The sequence below is a fragment of the Helicoverpa armigera genome, chromosome 28 (genome assembly GCF_030705265.1).
Source record: "Helicoverpa armigera isolate CAAS_96S chromosome 28, ASM3070526v1, whole genome shotgun sequence".
In the NCBI taxonomy this organism is placed as follows: Eukaryota; Metazoa; Arthropoda; class Insecta; order Lepidoptera; family Noctuidae; genus Helicoverpa; species Helicoverpa armigera.
The window spans coordinates 4,974,456-4,997,112 of NC_087147.1; the positions used below are offsets into that span (position 1 = coordinate 4,974,456).

Here is a 22,657-nt window from a genome sequence, read left to right on the forward strand (position 1 = left end):
TTGTGCGTGCGTTATGTCAAACAAATGATTGTTTCGGTTTGCTTTCATTGCATTTGTAATCCAAGTTTTCTGTGAATATAGTGTTTATTGATACCTGTATCGTTAAAATAAATGTTAAGAATATTATGCCTTGAAAACTGACCCAGTCGCTTAACCGATTACTCTGCCAAGATGATGATAACAATCCATGGATTTCCTGCTAAGGTACGACTTGATTGTTACAATTTGCTAAAGGTTATTCTGAAAAAACTCATGTTATACTAATTTATTTTCTCTTATTCCAGACAAAATATCAAGACGTGAAGATTCTAGTGAAGCAGGAATGTAATATAAACGATTTTATCCTTGATAATCTCGTTAATGACCAAGATGGTACGAAGAAAGTCAGGATTGGTCTTACAGACAACTCTGAAGGGTATAGGCTGATGAAGTGCCTCGACGGCTACCGTATGGCCGGCAACTTTGTATTGAAAGCTGTTCCAGTTGGGAAAGCTGCTGTAAGTGTAAAGTTATTTATACAAATTTGACTGCAAAACAGCATTTTGTGAACTTCAAAATTTTTATATGACACCTATCCTTCTCCACCTCCTATGTGATTTTGCTGGGAAAATGTGGTGCAATAAACTCCCCAGAAAAATCACACTATATAATAACTTCTAGCTAGCTAGTCGCCTAAGAAGCCACCACCTTAACTTACCAAATAAAGATTAAGAAATAAATCACTATAGCATCAAGCCTTGGGCCATGTACTTAGGATTGTTGTATATTTTACCAAATTGAAAGGTGTTTATGGTGCATTATAATTCCATAGTTTGGCATATCATTTCAACTTAGACAAAATATACTTAGTTGAACATTGAACAGAACATAAATAATAGAATGTCTTATTTGTCAAAATCAAAAACATGGTAATTTATCTATGTGGGAACTACTGCCTGTACTTGGATAAAATATAGCCTGTTACTTTCTAACAGAGAAAGAATTTTTCATATTGGTCCAGTAGTTTCGGAGCCTTCAGAGTAAAATTTTGTCAAGAAGCATATAATGAAATCTAGGGGCCCGATTCTCCTAAGTTAATAATGTCAAAATCGAATAGAAATCGAATCGAAATATGATCGCAATAGCAGTTTTAACCATATCGGGCATTCTGCTACTAATAAAAGACCAATCGTATTCGATTAACATTTGATTGGTGTGCGATTGGTCTGCTATTTTGGTGATTTTGATCTATATGGTAGTTTGCTGTACAATCATTTTGCAATCGTAAATCATTTGCAGACAAAATGATTCATTATTAAATGACAGAAAAGGATAAAAACGTTTATTTCAAAGAAAAAATAGTGGAATGCCACATACGCTTCAATCGTAATTGAGTCGGGATTGGATCTCAGTTGAATCGAGTCGAACGTGAATTGTATGTTGCTTAAGTAAAATTAGGAGAATCGGGCCCCAGCTGAGTAAATTAGAGCCTATTTGATTTACTGTTCAATTTTAGGAAAGACAATAAATTTTGTTTTCTTTGGTAATATTTGTACAAGTGTATTGGTAGTATTGGGTAATTTTAGGGTTACATACCATACCCCAAGGAACAAAATATACATATATAAATAAACCAATATTTTGCCTGAAATATGGTGGTACATAGGATGTTAAATTTAGGGGATTTTATTTATAAAACTGGGACCTTTACCAGATCACTTAGTATCTGTTACTAAATGTCTGTAATTTCTACTAATATTTTGTTTCACTTTATGACTAGAGATGAAGTTAGTTTAATGTGTTCCTTTCTAATGACTCATTAAACTTGGAATTCTAAAATTAGCATTGAGTTACGTTTGATAAGAAGAAATTCCAATATAACAACTTGTGTTGGAAACCATAGAACTTATGTTTTATTTCCCAAAGAGAAACAAACAAAACACTTCCTGAAATAAATGCAATGTTTTTCAGAATGTTGATGTTATTTTAATTCTATTAATCTCTATTTTCTACAGGCAACACTTTCACAACCAGCTCCGTTTGAAACCCAACCAAGCTACCAAAATCAACCCAGGAGCGACTACTCAAATGCACCCAGAAATGATTACATTAGACCTACTAATGACTATAGTGACCCAGGGCCTCATGGTGGTCCTCACAGCCATGCTGCCCAGGTGCACGGCGGACCTCATGGTGTAGCGGGACCTCACAGTTCAGGACAGCACGGAGTTAGAGCTTCTCACATACAAAGTGTACCTCATGGGTCTGGACACCAAGGTGGGGTGGATCCAATGGGTCGGCCGTCACCCTGGGCGACTGCTAGCAGTAATCAGACCCAGTGGAGTTCCAATGCGCCAGTAGCAGCCCAAGTACCTCAGAATACCTATAGTTATAATTCGACGCAAGCTGTGAACCCTGGCTTTGGGCATCAGGTATAATATCAAACAAATAATTGGTTTTCTATAGAAATGTATGATGTAAATATGTTTTACTTGATTTTGATATTAGGTATGCCATTTTATTGCAGGCAACACTTAACTTTGACGAAATTGATATTAAATTCATACATAACAGATAATTAAGAATGAATGTCATAATATATTTTATAGACAAGATTTGAGATACTAAGTGATTACTGAAAAAAATACCTTTTAAAGGAGATCATTCAAGTCACGAACATTTTGTACCCAAAAATGAAAGTGCCGGCCAGAGTAAAAAAATAATAGATTCTTGCAGAGAATAATGCCCTGAAGATTTTTTACTATTACAAGAATCGTCTACAGTTAACCCCCAGGCTGCTATTTGACTTTGAAAATTCAAAAAATCCAACAATGTATCTAGCATTACATTACGTCCCCAAACTGGAGAAGGCAGGCACTGCCTTCAAACGACACCTGCCTAACCTGGGAAGTCATCAAATAACCCCCTCCCTCCCGCTGTGGGTTAGCACCGTGGGGGAAAGTCAAACTCTTACCTACTGACTAAAACCCATCATGTGCCTTCTTAAGCCCTTTGTGTACCAGGGCCATGGTGAATGCCATTATTTTTACATGCATCAGATACTTTTGTGTTATTTCCAATGTTATATGTTTGTGATGTGGCAGTACTCTTTTACATAATAAATATTTTTACAGCATCAAGGGCATCCCCGCCCTGAAATGCGCGCAGGCTTCAACCAAACCAGGGGCCCGGACCAGGGTTACGGGTTCCCAACGAAAAGCAACATTCCTGAAGGACCGGTGAGTACTGAAAATATCATGTTATTACTTTAGTTATAAAGAGGAATAATTTGTTTGTTTGTTTAAGGCTCCGAAGCTACTGAAATGTTTTATAAAATTGTTTCACTGGGGGACCTACAGTATTCCCGAGTAACGTTAGTTACCCCCAGGGCGCGGGTAAAACCGCGGGAAACAGCTAGTCCGTTAATAATAAGGCCCAAGTTCACTGACAACATAAACATCAGTTTTCTTTAATTTTTTTTACTGTGAGTTCAATTTTCAATATAAAAAGGTGTTTTCAGAAAAATGCGTGCTTATGTTGTTGGTGAATTTGGCCTAAGATAACTCAAATAATTGGGTATTTTTCATTTGATTAAGAAATAAAATATTCACAAATATAGTACAAATAGTTATCCCCGTATCCTGTGAAAACTACATCACACACCCGTTTAAACAGTGGCCTTTAGGCTTCCTCGATAAATGAGCTACCTAACTAAAGGATTATCTTTAATAAGACCTACTCTTTAGCTTTTTATAATAAGTATAGGAAGTTTAAAATATTGGCACTTTCGATGTCGTGTTTGAAAACCAAATATGAAGGTATAGTCTCTGAAAATAATGTTCCAAATTTTCATAGATTACCAGATAAAGATCATCTTTATGGTGTACCCAGAAACTGGGTCGCGGAAGCTATATGGTTCTGTCCATGGCTATACGCGTTAAAATTGTTATCAGATTTGTACTTGCACTTGGTTAGACTGGATTGGTTTAGACGTCAGAAGAAGTAATAAAAAATGTTATCTGAATTTAGTTTGCCCTTAAAAACATATGTACAAACAATAAAAGTTCTTATGCGTCGTACAAAAATTCTAAGCATTTTTTATAGCACAAAAAAATATTTACATTTCACGCCGAATTTTAAGACACTGTCGTTTTGAAAACAAATAATACAACTCAAACATCAAGACAATCAATATAATTTAAAACGCTTCCACTGAGCAGGCAAATTGATAACATTTTTGTCCATTGTTGGTAGGCTAATTCCCGCTACCGCTGGACGAAAATCAAAAAAACCGAACCAGAGCTCTGGAACCTCCCTGAGGAGGAAGAGGAGAGCTCTGATCATCCATCGGTCGATTCTTCTGATGATGACGAACCACCCTCTAAGGAGGCCCTCGAGAGTCTCCTTGCGCAAGACACCAGTCAAAACACTGGCCCTGACGATCCCAATGACCAAAAACCTATGAGCAATAAAGAACGAAAAAAGAAGGAAAATGCCTGGAGAAACCTCAGCAGGTTAAGAGCTGTAGACAGAAGAAGACTCTCTTGGTGGTTAAAGCGAGGTAAAACCTTCAGGGAGGCTAGGGCATTATGCGAAACCCACGTAAAAAAGTGTCCAGAATATGCAGAAGCCAGGAAATTTAAATTGGAGAAGTCACGTTTGAAAAGATTGCGACAATTAGCCCCTGAAGACCAAGCCAGATTTCTGAGACTCAAAGAGTTGTTAGGGCCTTTGGGGACCGCTGGCCATGCTATACGCCTTCGCGTTTTCGACAACTTCGGCGAAATGTCTGGAGAACAAGTAGACATGATATATGATAAAATCCTCGAGCTTATGGAAGCTGAAAATGAAGAAAATCGCCCAAAACTATCAAGCATACGCGGGCGAGCCGGCGGCATAAATATGAACTGTGCAGACCAAAAGTCGATAGATTGGTTAAAGAATTCATTGAAAGATTTACAACTGTGGGAGGGGGCGCAATTGCAAGTTGTCAACGTTAACGAGATGCCTAAAACTATAATAGGAGTAGCGTTTGTACCTGATCCAAATCTGCACGACGTAGACATTTTTGAAATGCTTAAGTCTCAGAATCCGTTCATCGATTTCAGTGACTGGTGGATTACCCAAGCCAAAATGCTACCCCCAAACGGGCAGACTGTTACCTTCAATATCAGTCATAATTCCATTGCAGACCTGGACGCACAAAACTACAATGTGTTCCTCGGCCATAAAAAGATAAAAATTAGGATTAAATCAAAATATTTCCCGCCGGGTCTAGGGCCAATAGGTGGCGGGCCGTCGACGTCAACCAAGAAACCTCATAAGGGTAGTGTTACCCAATTGCGACCACCCGTCAAAGGAAAACCTCCTAAACAAAATAAACAAAATCAAAAGCAAGGGGGTCCCAAACGGAACAACTATCATATGCAAACAGGGCCTTTTGGGAAACCTTCCAAAAAAAATCGTCAACAAGGGGAATCACAAGCGCGAACTTTCGGTCCCTCTCATCAAAATCAGGGTCGTGGAAGACCCGAGAATCGTCAGCAAGGGGGGCCTAAGCCAGGAAAGTTTAAGCAAACAGGACCACCCGGTGGCTTCAAGCCTCAAAACCAAAATCCTCAAGGACCCCCTGGCTTTCAGGGCAAAGGTAAGAAGAAGAAATCAAAAGGGAAAAAGAAGCCTCCTCAAACCAGTGCCCAAGGTGACCACAACCCAGATGGATTATGGAATAGCTGGTTAGACAAGAATCAATCTTCTGTTAAGTAATCTATAATGTTTCTCTCATTCTCTTAAGTTTTTATTAAGTTTTGTAATTCTTACCATCCTACCGATGTTTATAACGTTAACCCTGAAAACTTTTTGGTGTAATTAGATCCTATAGCACTAGATTTACCCTCTTATAAATAAACTCGGAATTAAGTTAGTCCCAGTTTAAGCCTATGAAAAAAGGTGTAACTTTAATCTGTGTCTATTAATACGACGTATGATACGCTTTGAAACTATAACTAAATAAATGTTATCATAAATTATTGTTTCATTCAAACTTTTTGTCAGAGCTTTCTTGTAAAATATCAAATAATAGTAACCACGGAACTATGTCCATTTAGACTTGCCTTCTGTTTTAGACGCTCGCTAAAGTGGATCTTTTAATTTGTAAACATGTGTATGTAAGACATTCTTAAAACAGGAGAATAATAAACTTTTTCAGCCTAGAATTTTGTTTCATTTTTTTGCAACTCGTTACAGCCTAACCAAATGTTCTAACAGTACTGGCAAACCTAACTACTAGACACAGAATTGCCTACATACCTTCTTATTTCTATCGAAAGTGCCAGTCTTGCTCATGTAGGAAACAAGAGAAATTTTCCTGGGGCTATGTAGCAAATTGGTAACGGAATGCCAAGTGCGAGAAGGTCTCACGTACACGGTACAAAGAGTTCCTAATATTATATAAGCGAATGGATAGATGTTTGTTTCTCTTTCTCGCACAAAAACTATGGGATGGATTTTAAAGACACTTAGCAGTAACTTAGCACAACAAAATCATATAGGTCACTTTTTATGCGGGTGAGGGATATAGTTTCTTCATGAAGCGGGTGGAACCGCTGGCAGAAGCTTGTTACTCTCAGAAATCCAGAATTTGGACTAAGCAACTGTATCTTTCCAGCCCCGGCAGGTAGAAACTCGCTCAGCTCTCAGAAGTATCGAGACAGTTGACACTAGTGTCACCAACCCGCCGATACACAGCCGATATCCGGCTAGCCAACCTTATCAGGATAAACCGGCAAGTATACTGTTTTTGTATAGAAAGCTAGAAACAAAATATTTTGAGGATATTCCTTAAACTCTGACAAATTACTTCACTGCTCTTTAGCCAATCGACGCTCGCCTATGCATATTAATGTTATTATGTATTTAGTGTTTTGAATTATTTTGCCTATCCACGAGCCGTTCCATCGGGTTATGAGAGTGAAGGAATAGTGCGTGCACTTGTATCTGCGCAAATGCTTGTGCTCTATAATATTTCCTGCGCAGCTGGCTGTGTTCCTTGGAGTCAAATTGGTCTGGAAATAGTCCCTCTCAAAACTTGCCAGAAAGGTTAATGACCCTGAATAAATAAAATGACTTACAGGTTCTCATAATGAAGGACAACTTCCAAGGGCCGACGCAATACAATATAAACAACCCCGGGGGTCAGTCGGGTAGTCACTCTGGCACTCACTCGGGACCAAGCAGTCATCAGTCGCAGTACCCGCAAGCTGCTCCTATGCCTTGGGAATCGCAGGTAATGTTGAATTACCTTCCTCGATCATAATGTTATTTATTTATTTCAGGCAACTTAAGATTCATTCGCATTTCTGATGACATAGCGTAACTACTATTTTTACCTAAGTTCAAAACAGAATTGTTATTGAGTGTTATTTCCATGTAATTAGGTTTAATTTTATTATTCGTAAATTCTTTATATTTAAATAAACCAACATTCTTTCACAGTCGCAGCAACCAAAATCGTTCTCAAAACCCAGTCCAACACCATACGAGAAACAGTATGACGATAGGAAATATCCCCAACCGGAGCGAGAGGTCAAAATCCAGCCATTCAAACCCGACCCTCAGGATCGAACATACAAAGACTACGAGAAACGAGGCTTTTCGCCCAGACGGTCACCCCATAGACGGGTAACTCCAGAGAGAAGGGTTTCTCCCTCATTGAGAAGGATTTCCCCTTCTGGTAGGAGGATTTCCCCCTCCGGTAGGAAGTTTTCTCCCTCTGGTAGGAGGATTTCTCCCAGTGGTAGGAGAATTTCCCCCTCGGGTAGAAGAATTTCTCCCAGTGGTAGGAGGATTTCCCCTTCCGGTAGGAGGATATCCCCGTCCGGTAGAAGAATTTCCCCCTCTGGTAGGAGGATTTCCCCCTCTGGTAGGAGAATTTCTCCCTCCGGTAGGAGGATTTCCCCCTCTGGTAGGAGGATTTCTCCGAGTGGGAGACGGGTTTCTCCGCACGCGAGGAAGTTTTCGCCGCCTGTTAAGAGAGTTTCGCCTGGTAAGTTTTTTGATGTTTTGACTTAAGTACATCTTCCGCTAGTACATAATTTATTATCACTATCTCTGTCTTCTGTATATTCATTATATGTTTTGTTCATGTTTCTTTTTCAGTAAAATTTTTAAATCAAAATTATTATTTAAAATTAAAATCATTAATAAATATGTTTTCAATCTAAAGTTCCCATTTTTCTATACTTTACTGTTGGCTATTAGTGACTTCAAGATAATCGAAATGTTTGAAAAATATACTGCCGTGCGTGCAATGAGGAACTGAACATGTATTTCTTTCTCCTCAGACCGACGCATACCAGGTCACCCCGCCATGCACCCTGCACGTCGCGAGTCTCCTCCTCACAAGAGACTGTCTCCCGGGAGACGCCTGGTGTCTCCACCTCGCAGACCCTCGCCCGGAAGGCGGGAGTCACCGACCAGGATGAACAGGTCAGTTGCTCCATCAGACCATCGTATACCAGGTCACCCCGCCATGCACCCAGCACGTCGCGAGTCTCCTCCTCACAAGAGACTGTCTCCCGGGAGACGCCTGGTGTCTCCACCTCGTAGACCCTCGCCAGGGAGACGGGAGTCGCCGTCAAGGATGAACAGGTCAGTTCCTCCATCAGACCGTAGCATACCAGGTCACCCCGCCATGCACCCCGCCCGTCGCGAGTCTCCTCCTCACAAGAGACTGTCTCCCGGGAGACGCCTGGTGTCTCCACCTCGCAGACCCTCGCCAGGGAGACGGGATTCTCCCACTAGGATGAACAGGTCAGTTCCTCCATCAGACCGTAGCATACCAGGTCACCCCGCCGTACACCCTGCCCGTCGCGAATCTCCTCCTCACAAGAGACTGTCTCCTGGAAGACGCCTGGTGTCTCCACCTCGCAGGCCCTCGCCCGGAAGACGGGAGTCACCGACCAGGATGAACAGGTCAGTTCCTCCATCAGACCGTAGGAAACCAGGTCACCCGGCCATGCACCCAGCACGTCGCGAGTCTCCTCCTCACAAGAGACTGTCTCCCGGGAGACGCCTGGTGTCTCCACCTCGCAGACCCTCGCCGGGGAGACGGGAGTCACCGACCAGGATGAACAGGTCAGTTTTATATTAAGTCCTGGAGTTGTTCATTATGATTTCTGTCTTGTTGGCAACTTCTGCCTCTTTTTATTGAATTTCCTGTTAAAGGCACAGTATATCTCACCTTCTTTGATGAAATAAACCTGTTATCTGTACTACAGTTTTATTAGATGTTAACACTTTTGACTTTTACAATTTTAATTATTTGAATATCCACTGATAGCAAATCAGACATAAATATTAGAAATGGATTCCTCTGTTGCATACAAGATGTCAATCAAATTAAGATTTCCAGTTTAATTTAATTATATACACAGCCAATCTCAATTTAAATCTAAAAAAATATAAAACACTTAAAGGTTTACTATATGCTTTATTGTATTTTACCATTCAATTGTATAATCATAACACAATTCTAAACTAGATACTCTCCGGAACGCCACCATTCAGAAAAGATAGACAAGTATGGACAAGAAAAGGTGAAGCAAATCCGCCCTGCGTACGAACCGACCGCCCATGTAAGTACCGCTTTATTTAACTATACATACACATATACATAATATAAGAATGTGGATAATGCCATATTTCTTGACCACTGGCGTTAAAAGAGTATTTATGTAGCAGTATTGGTTGATAAGATGATAATTTAACTAGGTACATGAGAGCCGTATTTGAAGACAGAAAGAATGAACGAGTTCTATAAATATATAGAGAAATTATGTTATATGGATCTGCTTGTTTCTTCAGGGGCGAAGGAATCAACTGAAAGATGAAAATATCCTCATTCCTAAATGCACGATATATTCTCATGGATTTATCTCTTGCTTCTTTACTAACTATTGACGCCAGTGAAAACAAGGTTTGCGTTGCAAAATACGGGGCATACAAAATCATCATTTGCTACAACTTGTCTTCTTGAGTTCATAAAGAATTTTTTCTACAACTAATGGTATAAAAATACAGCAGTATATGGAGTGTTAAGAAAGTGGCAAGAAATATGGCTAAAAGTGTATTTTTGTTCCTTCATGTAAATATGGCTTTCTTAGATTTTTCAGCTTTCAGTATAAAAGGTCATAAAAACAGTGTTAAGTACGCTGTGCATCATCTATGGCGTATGTTGATACGCCCTTAAATCCGCACTAAGAAAAGTCTGTAGTCATTGAAACTACGACAAACTGTGGCCAAATATTGGGCCGACAACATTTAACAGTTATTGGCATCGATCGAGGAAAAAAAATGGCTAAGAATGCATGTAAAAATTGTCATCGGAAAAGGAATTCGTCAATTTAAAGAAGATTTATTTCATATGGCTTTTAAGGGCACGAGATCCATAATAATGGCATGCAGGTCGACTTTCGGCGACAGCTTCTGTTTTCGAAGGAGATCACCCAGCAGAACTATACACAAACCTTTGCAGAAACAGGTGCATCCTCTATTTCTTCACTCGCATAGACTATGAAACAGACCTAGCACAGGATCGACATTCACGTGCTCTCCGAGACATGGGTGTATTACTACCAGCCCTCAGACATCAGGCCGACTATTGTTTTCAGCCCGACTTGGGAATCGGTCCTGAATCTCATCACCAGCGCTTTGCCCAACGGGATACGTAAGAATACAGAGACTCGACTCAACACAAAACAAACTCAAAGAATTAGAAAATAAACGCCATTTATAAGAAATGTAGAATAAAGTGTAGTAATTAAACAAGAGTATTCATGCAGTTTTTAATAATATGCTCTTCTTCCAAGGAGTTATACTTGAAGCTGCTTCAAGTTATATGCAAGACCTATTGAAGAAACGACAAACTGAAACGTTTTCTCACAAATACGTCTTGCTCATAAAAGTAGCCTGCATGCAATTCTAATACTTCAAGGAATTTGCATCAGTGTCACAGAAACAAATGTTGTGTAATGCTGGATTGGGAGTCTCTTCATAATTCACCCAAAATTTTAGTTCCATTCGAGTGGAACTAATTGTTTTAAATAATAATGGCAGACATGCTCCATCTAAATCGCTGGTTCTAAGCTTCATGCGGTGAGAACTTTCCCCAACTTGGTTGGGAAAAGGTGGAGGATGATAATGTTGGCAGATCCAATTGTCAATAGCAATTAATGTAGAAAATGAAAAACATTGGGTTACATAGTTACATAAGAAAAAACAACCATCAAAAGAGGCTGCAGTTTTTGCAGAAAATGAGTTTTTGAAACTTTGACAAAACAGTAAAAATACTGTAATTTAAGTTTGATCGGTAAACGAAGAAAATAATATACTTTGGTGCACGGTGAGAAACAAATTCCCCTTATTTGGGTTAGGCCTCCTTTGTGCAGCCGTGGACGTTTTACAGCTGCAACAACGGCGCAATATCATAGATATTCGTAATCACGACATCTAAACGAGTTATATGAGATTTATTATGCAGTGTTGGTCCGAAAACACTATCAGTGAGGTTGGACGGAGCAGGGGAACGAGATCAAGGAAAACCAACCAAATAACGTTTATTTCATGACACCCCATATCAAATGGTTTTAAATCAACACAATTGATACAATATTTTTTTTAATCATGACTTATGTAATTGAAACACAATTTTGGCTGAGCCCTAATGATTATTACATAGAACCCAGTTTGGCATCCCTAGTAACGAGCATAATCCAAGGATAAAAGTGTATGCAGTTATGGATTTACTCAAAATATTTACATACATAAAAAAAAACTTTCATCTTCAGCCGAAGAAACACCAACTCCAAATATATGCACCACAATTTAAACAACATTTTTAAAGTATGTGTAAGGGTTTCTGCAGAATAAGACCGCCTTGGGACAACCAGTAGAAATGAAATTATAATAGTGGTGATTCTTGTTTTAATTTTAGCCATATTTTACCAGAAGAATGCAGTGTCGCTTGAAGTTACTTTTGAAACTGCAAAATACGTTCATAACCATGTCGGACAGTAAGGACATACGGGAATGAGGAAAAGCTGCTAAATGCTCTGTAATTGCACTTCAAGTTCATAACACCCAATATCAGGAAATTATTATCTTCATCACACCAGTCGTCCATTGCTGACTATAGGCCTACCCAACGCCTGCCATCCCGGTCATGGGCAGTCCGTATTAATCCACTGCCACATTCTTCAAAACATCGGTACACCGTGCAGCAGGTGCACCATTATAATAACTAAAGCTCTGAGAAAGGATTGGAAAAAATAAAAAATCACTGTTACCCATCAAGGATTCCTAGAAACTGCTGAAATTGGAAATATTGCTGAAAGTGTAACTTTCATTAATTTGACATAACGTTACACTTTGCTATCTCCATAGCATAGCACAGATCCTACAGGATTTACCAGATAATAGTTGATGCAATTCACTGAGAATGAACGTGGAAAAATAAAAGATTCCGCCGAATTGGAGAACCTCTTTTTGGGAAGTCGATTAAAAATAACTATAAATTAATCCAAGCCTGCAATCACAATACCGAATAAATAAGGCATTGGTATACATGGACGCAATAATGACAAATGATTTTAAAAAGAGACTATGTTATTGACATCTGGATCTTATAGATAAAATACATAAAGCTATGAGGTATGAAGCTATACACATATGAAAATACACATGACCCTTTCTACAATACGCGTAATTTAAATGAGCATCCACTTAAATGAGTTTTCGAATGCGTGAAAAGAATTTGCAGATTATTTTAAAGATTTGCTTCAATGTGCCGTCGCTGTATACAAGAAATACTATTTTTTCATACTCCACAACGGTAATAAAGGATATGTCGCGATAGAATATATTCGACAGATTTTTTGTTGTGCTTATGCCAAGGTTTTTTTTTTATTGACAGTATATTGGTAATATTCTTCTACTGTTTTTTCTAGGGACCAATAAGTGAGAAAATCTTCCTCATCCCTGATTTATATTAATCTGCTTTTTAAGTCTAATTTAAGAATGTATTTCAACACTGTGTTTGCAAACTAAATTTCAATTTCCAGGCTTCAAACCAAGCTATGTACTCAGGTGGTTACCGGCAGGAGCCGCGCGACGTTCAGTATCCCATGCAGGGCATGAGGCAGGCGGAACCACGCGCCAATCCCTGGCAGAGAGACAGGGAGGACCCTGCAGGCCCCATGAAGAAGCAAGACGACGATAGGCGAGATATGGCCAGAATGCAAATAGGAAGAGATCGCAATCCTGAAGCAGTTGTCGACTCCAAACGCACTCTCACCCCACAAAGGAAGTCCCGTTCACCAGTTCGACGTGACAGATCTCCTCTTCGCGACCGCTACAAGAGAAACTCCCCTTCTCCCCGGTCGTCGCACTCCCCGCGCCGCTCCTGGGCCCTGGAGAAACGTCGCAGCCCCGAGATACGCGACGCACCACCACCACCCTCCTGGCCTGGACAGAATGTACGCGACAACGACTATCCTCGCACCAGCCGCCCCAACTTCCCTGAAAGAGATCAGAGCGAAAATACCAAACGTGCACCTGTATGGGAACGACCCTTCGATAAAGATGAAGATCCTCGTGCTAGACGTCCTGATAATAGTGAAAGGAGACCATTTGCCGACGAGAAGATCCGGCCTGCTAAGGAAATACAAATACCAGCAAGACAGCCGGCGCCGCACATGCAAGGCGAGCGCATTGTTCAAAGAGAACCTAAATTTACTTCACGCGAGGACTATGAAGCCGAACGTCGTGACAACTACCGTCGGCGTGAATCCTCTCCTGATCGGAAACCGCATCCACAAAGGGAAGACTACGAGCCTCCCCGAAGAGCCAGAGAGCACGAAGAACGCCCGCATCCGGACGAATACCATCGCAGGAGGGAACCGTCACCGCGGCACGAAGTCAGGAAAGAAGAACCTATGAGCTCAAATATCGATAAAGACTTCGAGGATATCTACAAAAAAGCATTGATGTTCAGAAAGAAAGCGGAGGAGTTGCGCAGAATTGGCTCGAAACGTAGAGAGGACTTTGATACTGAAGATGAGCGCAGTCGCAGTCATCACGGTGAGAGGGAACGCGAAGACGCACCTAGACCGCAACGTTACGAAGACAGGCACAGGTTCCGCGAGGAAGAGATGCATCGGCCGAGAGAACGCGACGATAGGCCGCGTCACGACGATCGTCCCGACGACATACAGCGCCGACAGGATTACAGACCACGAGACGAGTACAAACAAGCTGATCACGACCGTGACCGCGAACGTGTCGTCGAAAGACCCAAGCGGGTCACTCTAAGCCCCGCTTCCAAAGCGAAGCGCGAAAAAGCCGTAGAAGATATATGCAAAAAGATAGTTGAACGACACGAAATGTTGAGGCAGCTGAAAGGGGAGCAAAGGAACCGCGTCCTCGATGAATTACAGCTGTCTATCGCGAGGATTGTGGCAGATATGTTCGGGAGCAATGATGTCTCGTTCATAGAGATCATTATCAAGTACCAAGCGAAGTATAATATGAAGGATGAAGAGAAAATATTGCAGGATGTCATGGCTGCGCTCCCCAGCCCATTCAGGATTATCAAAAGGGATGCACCAGGTAAATGTTAACACTTTCGTGATTTTTAATGGGTATTTTTTTCGTTTTCTGTGTTAGGGAAAGGTGTTTTGGTAAGCCCCGTTTTGGGAGAATGCGTTAAGTTGGTCTGAGTGGTAGGTTCTTATTTCTACCAAAAATCATAGCGTTCAATTTTTAATTTTAAACTTTTTTTTTAATACATAGATTTATTTAAGTTTGCCTTACAGAGACATAAGTATTGTTACATATTTTTTTTTAAATAGACGTCAATTGTATAAAACTACGTAAATGCTAACGTAATTTCTTGATGAATGGATAACATATTTTATTTTATTAGGACCGGTTATTAGTGACGGAAATAGTTCATATTTTATAATATTGTTCATTGTTTTCGCAGAAATGTCAGAGGTTCCCGCCAAGATCGCGAAACGTTCTCCGAGCCCCAACTTGAAACCTGGTAGGATAACCCACTTTGATATACTTTATTTAAAACTAAAATATAAAGTTGTAGGCCTTCACACGAATCTTCCATCTTTGCAGAACCTGCTGTGCGGCCTAGGTTAGCCGAATCTAGTAAGTTTTCGTACTCATTGGTATTTTTGCATTTCCATCAGTTTTTGTTAATGGTGTGTTATATGGTGAAATGTTTGTTCCTGTTGTTATGAATGTCTGAAAACTTCCAGGATGGAACATGACCATGATGCCTCCAGAGTTGGTGACTCTGCCGATGCTTGGCATGCAGCCGCATATGCAGCCTTCTATGAATCCAGCCATCGTGCCAATGATGGTGCCCGCACCATTCATGAACCCCTATGACAATCTACCGCAGACTCCCGTGTTCGCCGCGCCCGAGCCCCCACTCTACCCACAGCAGATGCAGCAACAACCCCCCGAACCCTCGTCACGTGACGAACCTCACAAACTTTACTTGTGTAAAGACGATTTCGATCAGATTTCAGTCATGCAAGCCGACATGTTGAAAGACTTCCTCATTTCCCAAATGTTTAATCAGACAGAGGTATCCCAGGGCTGGGCTCCGGACCTCACTCTCAAAGGTTTGCAGAGTTCACACAGGTACGAAATCTTGACGACAGACGAGAGCACTCGCGACTGGATCATCAATTTAGACTTTAGTCAGTTCAAGCCGTTCAACGTCATAGTTTACACGAAAGAGGAGTTGTGGTACGAGCGAGCCGCGGTGTGGCTGCCCGGACACTCGCGCAGCCGCAACATCGAACCCCTCGAGAAACTCAAACTGCAGAACAGACGCCTCGAAGGCGTCAACATTTCCAAATGGAAATTCGTCAAAAAAATCGTCACCAACAAAGGAACTAGGCTCTATGTAGACATGCCCGTGGCTTCCGCGCGCGCTATCGAAAAGAATAAACTGATGCTCAGCTACGAGCTGCAAAAGGTGAACGTGTTTTTGAAAGCGGTCGCCGTTGACAAGGACGCGTTCGACGCCGGCCTCAAGGAGCCCTCGGTAGTAGATGTCGGGGAGATCTCCGCGGCCGTCCAGAACTCGCCCATGCCTTCACTCACCTACGATCCCAGCCTCGTTAAAATCACTCTCAAAGGTTGCAAAAGTCTCACTCTCATGCAGGCACGTAAAATAAAAGAATGTCTCATTTACCATCTGTTCAGATATCACCAACAAAGTGGGATATCCAGAACAGATTTTCTGAAATACGGCTTTTTCCCGCCGAATTGTTTCGGAGTAGTTCCACAAAATCCGGAGTCTAAAAAGTGGTTGTTAAGTCAATATTTAGGTAAAGTTAACCGCCAAGCTGTAGTCGTTTTGGGCGGTGAGGACGAAAATACGCGGTTCTTTAAAATGACGGTGGTCGTGCCGAACGAACATCAGATTAATCCTGCAGTTGTTGCAGAGAGGTTAAAGCAAAGTAATCAAGGTGTGAAGGGGATCAATTTTAACATCTGGAAGCCTCTGAAAATAGTTCCTGATAGGAAGAAGGCTAAGCTCGACCTAGATATAGACTTGGAGTCGTTGGAGACTTTGTCCAAGATGCAGTATCAGCTAGATTACGTGGATCACGAGAATACCTCTCACACGGTGTATTTCAGGTCTGAGTATTCGCAGTCTCGGCTGGAAGATATGATCAATAAGTATAAGGCAGAAATGGAGGATAGTTACGACATTGCTAACATGGACTTAGATTCTGATTTTGATGGTGACGATGTCATTTGCTTAGATTAAGTACTTTGCACTAAATAATTGTTATTTAGGCTCACCGTACGTAGGATATAGTTAAGGATTGGATGATTCAATAAATAAATTGATTTAAATGGTCTTGTTTTTTTACCCAGATGACATATTTGTAATGTTCTTTTTCGATTAATTTCTAGACACTTGATGGCGTATTTTCTTAGTCATAAGGTAAGTGCATATATTTATAACTGCTACGATAATATATCAAAAATCTTGCTGGAAAATTCTTTGTTCGTGTATTTTTTGCGAACATCACTATAATATTGTGTTGGTTGTGTTTATAGAACCGTGTCTCATTCGTGTGTGCGGAAAGCCATCGGCCGACACGCCATGGAATCAAGGTTTCAGAAAGCTGTATGTTTCCGAAGATTGCCAGATATGAAGGTAAGGCTGGACAAATACTATAAGCATTTGTATTTTCAGCAATATTTATTGGCTGTTTTCATCGCTGGGTATGAAAGTCAGCTCAAACTATGCAGGGGTCTAAACACTGTCTACTAATTTTAGCTTCTGTATAAATATGGACTATTTTTGGTAGCTGTTGGGACAATAGTGTAGGTTGCTGCTGGCTGTATCTACATATTTATCCCAAAGTCACTTTCAATATTTCTGACATTGACTACCCTTTTGCTGGTAAAAAATGCAAATTGGAAAATGTTGTGTGCTAACTCACCTTCAAAGATTGGTGCGTGATGGAATGTTTGTTACACAGAAACATTTCAGCTGGAAGGTAAGGAATACTGAATTCTTCTTTTAAAGTATTCGCTGGATACCAGGATTAGTTCGAAAGTGACATCGACCCGTTGTACACCGAAGCGCAGATATACTCGAGACACAATTGATTTTCTGTTGTTTTATAAATAGCGGCATACAAGCAGTTAACGATACTTCGTCGCTGTTGCTTTTTTAAAGCAGTAATGTTGTGTTTGTTTGTCTTCAAAACCGCAATTTCTTCAAGTTATAGACATCTCTGTTGCTGATTTTTCTTTTGAGTTTTTAACTGAGAGGATACCAGATTCTAAGGTGGAACGGTGGTCTGTCGAATGAATTTCTTTGGCCATCCCAGGACTTGTTGGTGAAAATGATATTTCAAGACATTGCTGGTGACAACGTTTTCCTCCTTGTTTTTCTATAAATCGTTTTAACAGTAAAAAATTATACATAGATGCTCCGGAGAAAGCGGCAAGCCATCGATATTTTCGAGGTACTCGATGTAGTAGTAGTCGATAATCGTTCTAACTTTAGCATAAATTAATCATATTTCTAGCATTTATATTGCTGTTCTTTGCATCAACTGCAAATGCGCAGATAACTTTATTGGACAAAATTCTCGTTTCATACATTATACAATGTCATGTTGCATTTTGAATCATATATTCGCAGACACAACAGCGGAAGACCTACTATGCATGACAGCAAAATCAGTTTGGTTTCAGATTGGTATAGAATTTGATGCTTTAAAAATTTTCGCACACAGTTTCAGGAATTATTTCTTTAACCCTCGCATATTTCATGCCCATGCATAGTTTTTCAGGTATTTTTAAAGTTCACACAATGAACTGTATGTTTCTCTTCACTATCCTCCCAAAATCATATCGGGTTTAATCAAATAATGCCTTTTTACCAACAAAATAAAAATACTTTAGCCAAAATGTGAGCATTTCTATAAAAAAAAGTGTATTTCACTTACCGTACTCGTAATATAATTAATAATGCGCTATAATCTAACTTTGTCTGTTGCAGATAAGAGGCTTGCTTTAAGTCCAAAAAGGCAGAGACCTCAAGCTTCCTTACGTAGGAAACCAGCGCCCAAAGTAGACCCGCCTATCAAATCTGAACCAAAACCTAGTTCGAATGATGCTAAAACTTCTAAAGGTAATTAAAATGTCAGTTTTCTCAAGGCATGTTGATTTCATGTTTTTTTTTTCTTCTAATGTTTTTCTTGCTTCCACCAAGGTCCGGCCAAAGTCAAAACTGCAGTTCCAGAAAGCACAGCTACTAGAAAACGTATGTTCTGTTATTTTACTGTTTTTAATTTTGAGGTATGTTTTAAACAAAAGCTTAGCTTGAAATTCGACTCTTTTCTAACGTAAAATACAATTAGACCCTTCAAGACTTACAAAGAAATGCTAAAGTCTCAAGTGAATTAAAACAAATGTATATTTTCTTCTTCTTAAATACAGCAGAAGTAAAGAAGCCAGAAGAAGATAAGAAGGAGGTTCTACCTGCCCGGGTCCCACAGGAAGGGCACTATGAACTAAACGCGCGTATGACTAAGATGGTCGAAAGGGAACTACAGGATATTATGATCAAGGTAGTCGTCATTTTTAATATTAAAATACTTGGGCAAGAACCTATGTACTGAATAAATTAAATAAATACTTCACTATTTAAAGATTTGAAGTAAGTGCCTGAGCTAAAAGGTAGTTTAGACCCTGCCCAGGCCGCTATATAATGGCAGCCTAGTAAAAATGTATAATTGGATCATTGATAATTGCAAATAATCACCAATAATGCCAATAATTATACTCAATACGTGAGTGATTTAGTATTTATTTTTTTATATTTCAGCTGTGGCAAGAACTGCCAGACAATCCAACGGATGAGACCGAAGCTGTAGTAGTCGACAAACTAAGAAATAAGGCGGGTGACGACTTGAGAAATGTAAGTATAACAATTTCATAGAGAAGAAAATTAATAACATGTTATTTAAACCAAAAAGCTCTCAGATAGAATGAATAACAATAAGCATACAATAAGACATAAGCCTTGTTCAAGTCGTGGAAAATTACTTACGTATAATATCATTAAACAAAAATATTTTTATGTTACAGGTACTGGGCTTGAATATTACGAAAAGATTATTGAATGTTCACAACCCGCTTTATGTAAAGGTAAATGAACTTTTATTTAAAAGTCTACAAACCATTATTAATCTACAATTTCACCCATACTAGAAGTCCCATCTTACTTCATTTAATAACTAGCTTCCGCCCGCGGTTTCACCCGCGTGCCGAGATAACTTTCTGTAGCCGGATGGTTACAAAATCTATGTCCTTCTCCCGGGTAAGCTAGCTCCCCCCTAATTTTTAGCTTAAACGGTTCAACCATTCTTAAGTAATAAGTAGTGTAATTAACACGACTTTCTTTTATATATTAACTTGTTTAATTTCAGGTACAATTCTCGGGTAAACCAGAGAAGGTGCATCTAGGTGAATTTCTTAAAAAATACAACTTCAATGCTTTCAAACGCATAGAACAGACTGTGAACATGTTTGCGGCGCAAGTCAAGACTATTAATGACTTTGATCGACTATGCAGCGCTAAGGATATACGATGTGGTATGTATAATTATTAAAGTTATTTATAGAAGTTTTCTAAAAAAAATCATCTATTGAATAATGTCTGGAGGCAGTTAAACAAACGCTGTGTGAACAAGAGTTCAATACAATTGAAATAATGTTTTTTTTTCCTTATTTCAGGTGATATAAAGGTGTTTGTTAACCCTATCTACAAGTTCACAAAATGCCCACAAAATCTCGTCACTAGCTTTTATGATAAAGAAGAGGACACTAGTGACGAAGCTTCAGAAGTTGTTGATAAAGGCAACGCAAAAACTGAAGAAAATAAATCTCCTGAGAAAGCTAAACCAAGTGAAAAAGTCCCTGAAAAGGCAGAGCCTAACAAAACTGAAACGGTTAATAAGCCAGCAGAATCTAAAACTGTTGTTAACAAACCTGCTACGGAAAACAAACCCGAGAATAAGGCAGCAGTTAATAAAACGGTAGCTGAAAATAAAGCTACTGCTAATAAGCCTGCAGAAAATAAAGCCGTGCTTAACAATACTGCTGTAAATAAATCTCCCCAAAAGCCAGCAGCCCAGAATAAGAATGTTGTCAACAAGCCAGCAGAAGTCAAGTCTGCAGTTGCAAATAATGCTACAAGTAATAAGCCTGCAGTTGGAAATGTCACAAGTAACAAGCCTGCAGCTGTAAATAAAAACAATGATACTAAGGCTTCAGTAGAAATCAAAGAAGTTAAGAAGCCTCAACCCAATACTAAAATCAATGATACAGAGAAAAAGGCAGCTCCTACACCCACGAAAAATGAGAAAACATTACCAAAACCTAAAGAAAAAGATTTTGATGACAATGATGAATTGGATGATCATGATATTCTCGCTCTAATGTCTGAAGGAATCATATTAGACGAATGTAGTGGATCTGACGAAGAGTAGATAAGTAAAACAAATTAAAATATTTGTAAGTTTATTACAAAAAAGCACTGCAGACCCTAGTCGTAGAAAAGACTACCCTAAAAGCTTTTTTAATAATAAGTTACGTTATCGTCACAATTTGGTGTAAAATATTTAAAAATAAAACAATGATTAAATTTTTTGTGATTTTATTTCTGGTTACATTGAGAATTTGGTGAGTATTGTAAGATAAATAGTAAAAGGGAAATGAGTATTTAATTTATTGCTGTTCTTTATTTTCCACGACCTCGTCTTCCACCTGTAATGAAAAATAAATAAATATTAAATTAGCTATCATTACTAAATAGGCTAGTTTCCTAAAAAATAATTATTAGTCCGTCTTGTAGATTGTCCAAAATTAAGCGATACGTATTTTTTCTTTTTTAAATTGGATCAGAACTTGTTAACATATAGCGTGTTAAAGTTGAGTGTGACGTCACAAGTTGCTACAATTTTCAGGACACTGTGACGTAAAAGGCCCCCACTCCTAATTTTTGAAGTGTATTATCTTTGTCATTTTATGTTTAATTAAAAAAAGAAAAAATACGTATCCAATATTTTTTGATTATCTAAAAAGCGGACTAAAAATTATTTCATTATTTCGACCCTGGACACTACCCTATTGGTGTAAAGTTAACCAACACTGCAAAAGTAATATACGACTGCAAGCCTTTGGTTCCCACTCTTTCCCCATTATTACTATAATCCAGAAAGTAAATCAACGTTTGTTCTCTATTGGGGTCCTAAGTCTTGAGAAAAACAGCCCCCCAGCTAAGGCTACGAATTTTAAGGGAATTTGCGGGGCCCTAAAAATGAGCATGTAACGTAGGGCCTTGGCCCAATGGATACCCGTCAACAACCTAATGGGCCCACGATAACAGCTCTTTTTTTCCAATGAAGGGCAATCGTGAAAAAGAAGTTATTAAATGGAACACCAACCCATAAATTAACATCTTAACATTACAAAACAAAATTATTGGTGGCTCGAAATGGTTTGGCGTAAAAGCGAAGATGCGCGTTTCTTTTTCGGTTGAGCGGCTTCTAGTCTCTTCCTATCTTCTTCGAATATATCTGCCAAAACGTATACATCCTTCTGCGCCACCTGATGGAGGGAAATCGAGGATTGAGGATAGGGTCAGGAGTTAAAAAGGATTTCGGGATTAATTATATTATTACGACAAGGTCAGTTTTGAAAAAGGTTTTAAGACACGGGGCTACAGGAATAAGGAAATGTGAAAGGTATGTAATCGTAAAGTAAAGGACAATGCCTAAAAACGTCCCCACCCACCAACAGACTTGAAAGTAGTGTCATTGGATGCGCCTCATTTAATAGATCATTTCTTATTATGGAGACATATTCCAAAAGTATGGGGTTTAGGAACTATAAGACAATTTAGTATCCTTAATAATCAATTACCTTCAAGTTTGTTAACCAATTACTCGGAGTTGGGTGGACCGATTTTGATGTTTTTATTTTTATTTTACAGAATCTATCTCAAAGTTAGTCTAATTTAATTTTCATCAAGATCTTTTAAGCAGTTTTTGAGTTATCA

At 39.4% G+C, this 22,657-nt stretch overlaps 2 protein-coding genes across 6 annotated transcripts in view; one reads left to right on the forward strand and one right to left on the reverse strand.

The window, feature by feature from the left end:
• On the forward strand, positions 1-21,244 carry LOC110371424 (serine/arginine repetitive matrix protein 2). 4 transcript variants are annotated; one of them, XM_064042345.1, is made up of 19 exons: positions 3-204; positions 285-497; positions 1,995-2,411; positions 3,114-3,218; positions 6,647-6,763; positions 7,112-7,264; positions 7,474-8,023; positions 8,322-8,466; positions 9,521-9,614; positions 13,098-14,643; positions 15,020-15,079; positions 15,163-15,195; positions 18,593-18,724; positions 18,806-18,856; positions 19,033-19,163; positions 19,421-19,513; positions 19,684-19,743; positions 20,025-20,190; positions 20,332-21,244. In XM_064042345.1, the coding sequence occupies exons 1-19, from the start codon at positions 172-174 to the stop codon at positions 21,084-21,086; spliced, it is 4,854 nt and encodes a 1,617-aa protein (XP_063898415.1). In that variant the 5' UTR covers positions 3-171; the 3' UTR covers positions 21,087-21,244. The 4 variants fall into 4 exon arrangements, with proteins under 4 accessions (XP_063898413.1, XP_063898414.1, XP_063898415.1 ...); XM_064042346.1 differs by lacking the exon at positions 15,163-15,195; XM_064042343.1 differs by lacking the exons at positions 18,593-18,724; positions 18,806-18,856; positions 19,033-19,163; ... (2 more) ...; positions 20,025-20,190; positions 20,332-21,244 and adding an exon at positions 15,306-16,930 and having other exon boundaries at positions 1-204.
• The window catches only part of LOC110371451 (dynein regulatory complex protein 8), a 17,036-nt gene continuing 15,621 nt past the window's right edge, over positions 21,243-22,657 (reverse strand). The window contains exons 6-7 of one of the 2 annotated variants that reach the window (XM_049851813.2): positions 22,044-22,206; positions 21,293-21,363 (exon numbers count right to left, since the gene is read on the reverse strand). In XM_049851813.2, the coding sequence (XP_049707770.1) occupies positions 22,078-22,206 (129 nt within the window). In that variant the 3' untranslated portion in view covers positions 21,293-21,363; positions 22,044-22,077. Of the gene's footprint in view, positions 21,364-22,043; positions 22,207-22,657 lie in introns of both variants that reach the window. The other variant, XM_021327718.3, reaches the window with a different exon arrangement.

What these genes read in the sequence shown, in the direction of transcription:
- LOC110371424 (XM_064042343.1), top strand. Translation starts at nt 172, where the DNA reads ATGATGATAACAATCCATGGATTTCCTGCTAAG. An exon ending in ACCCTGGCTTTGGGCATCAG is followed by an intron (nt 2,412 to 3,113) that starts GTATAATATCAA and finishes ATATTTTTACAG; the next exon opens with CATCAAGGGCATCCCCGCCC. An exon ending in CTATGCCTTGGGAATCGCAG is followed by an intron (nt 7,265 to 7,473) that starts GTAATGTTGAAT and finishes ATTCTTTCACAG; the next exon opens with TCGCAGCAACCAAAATCGTT.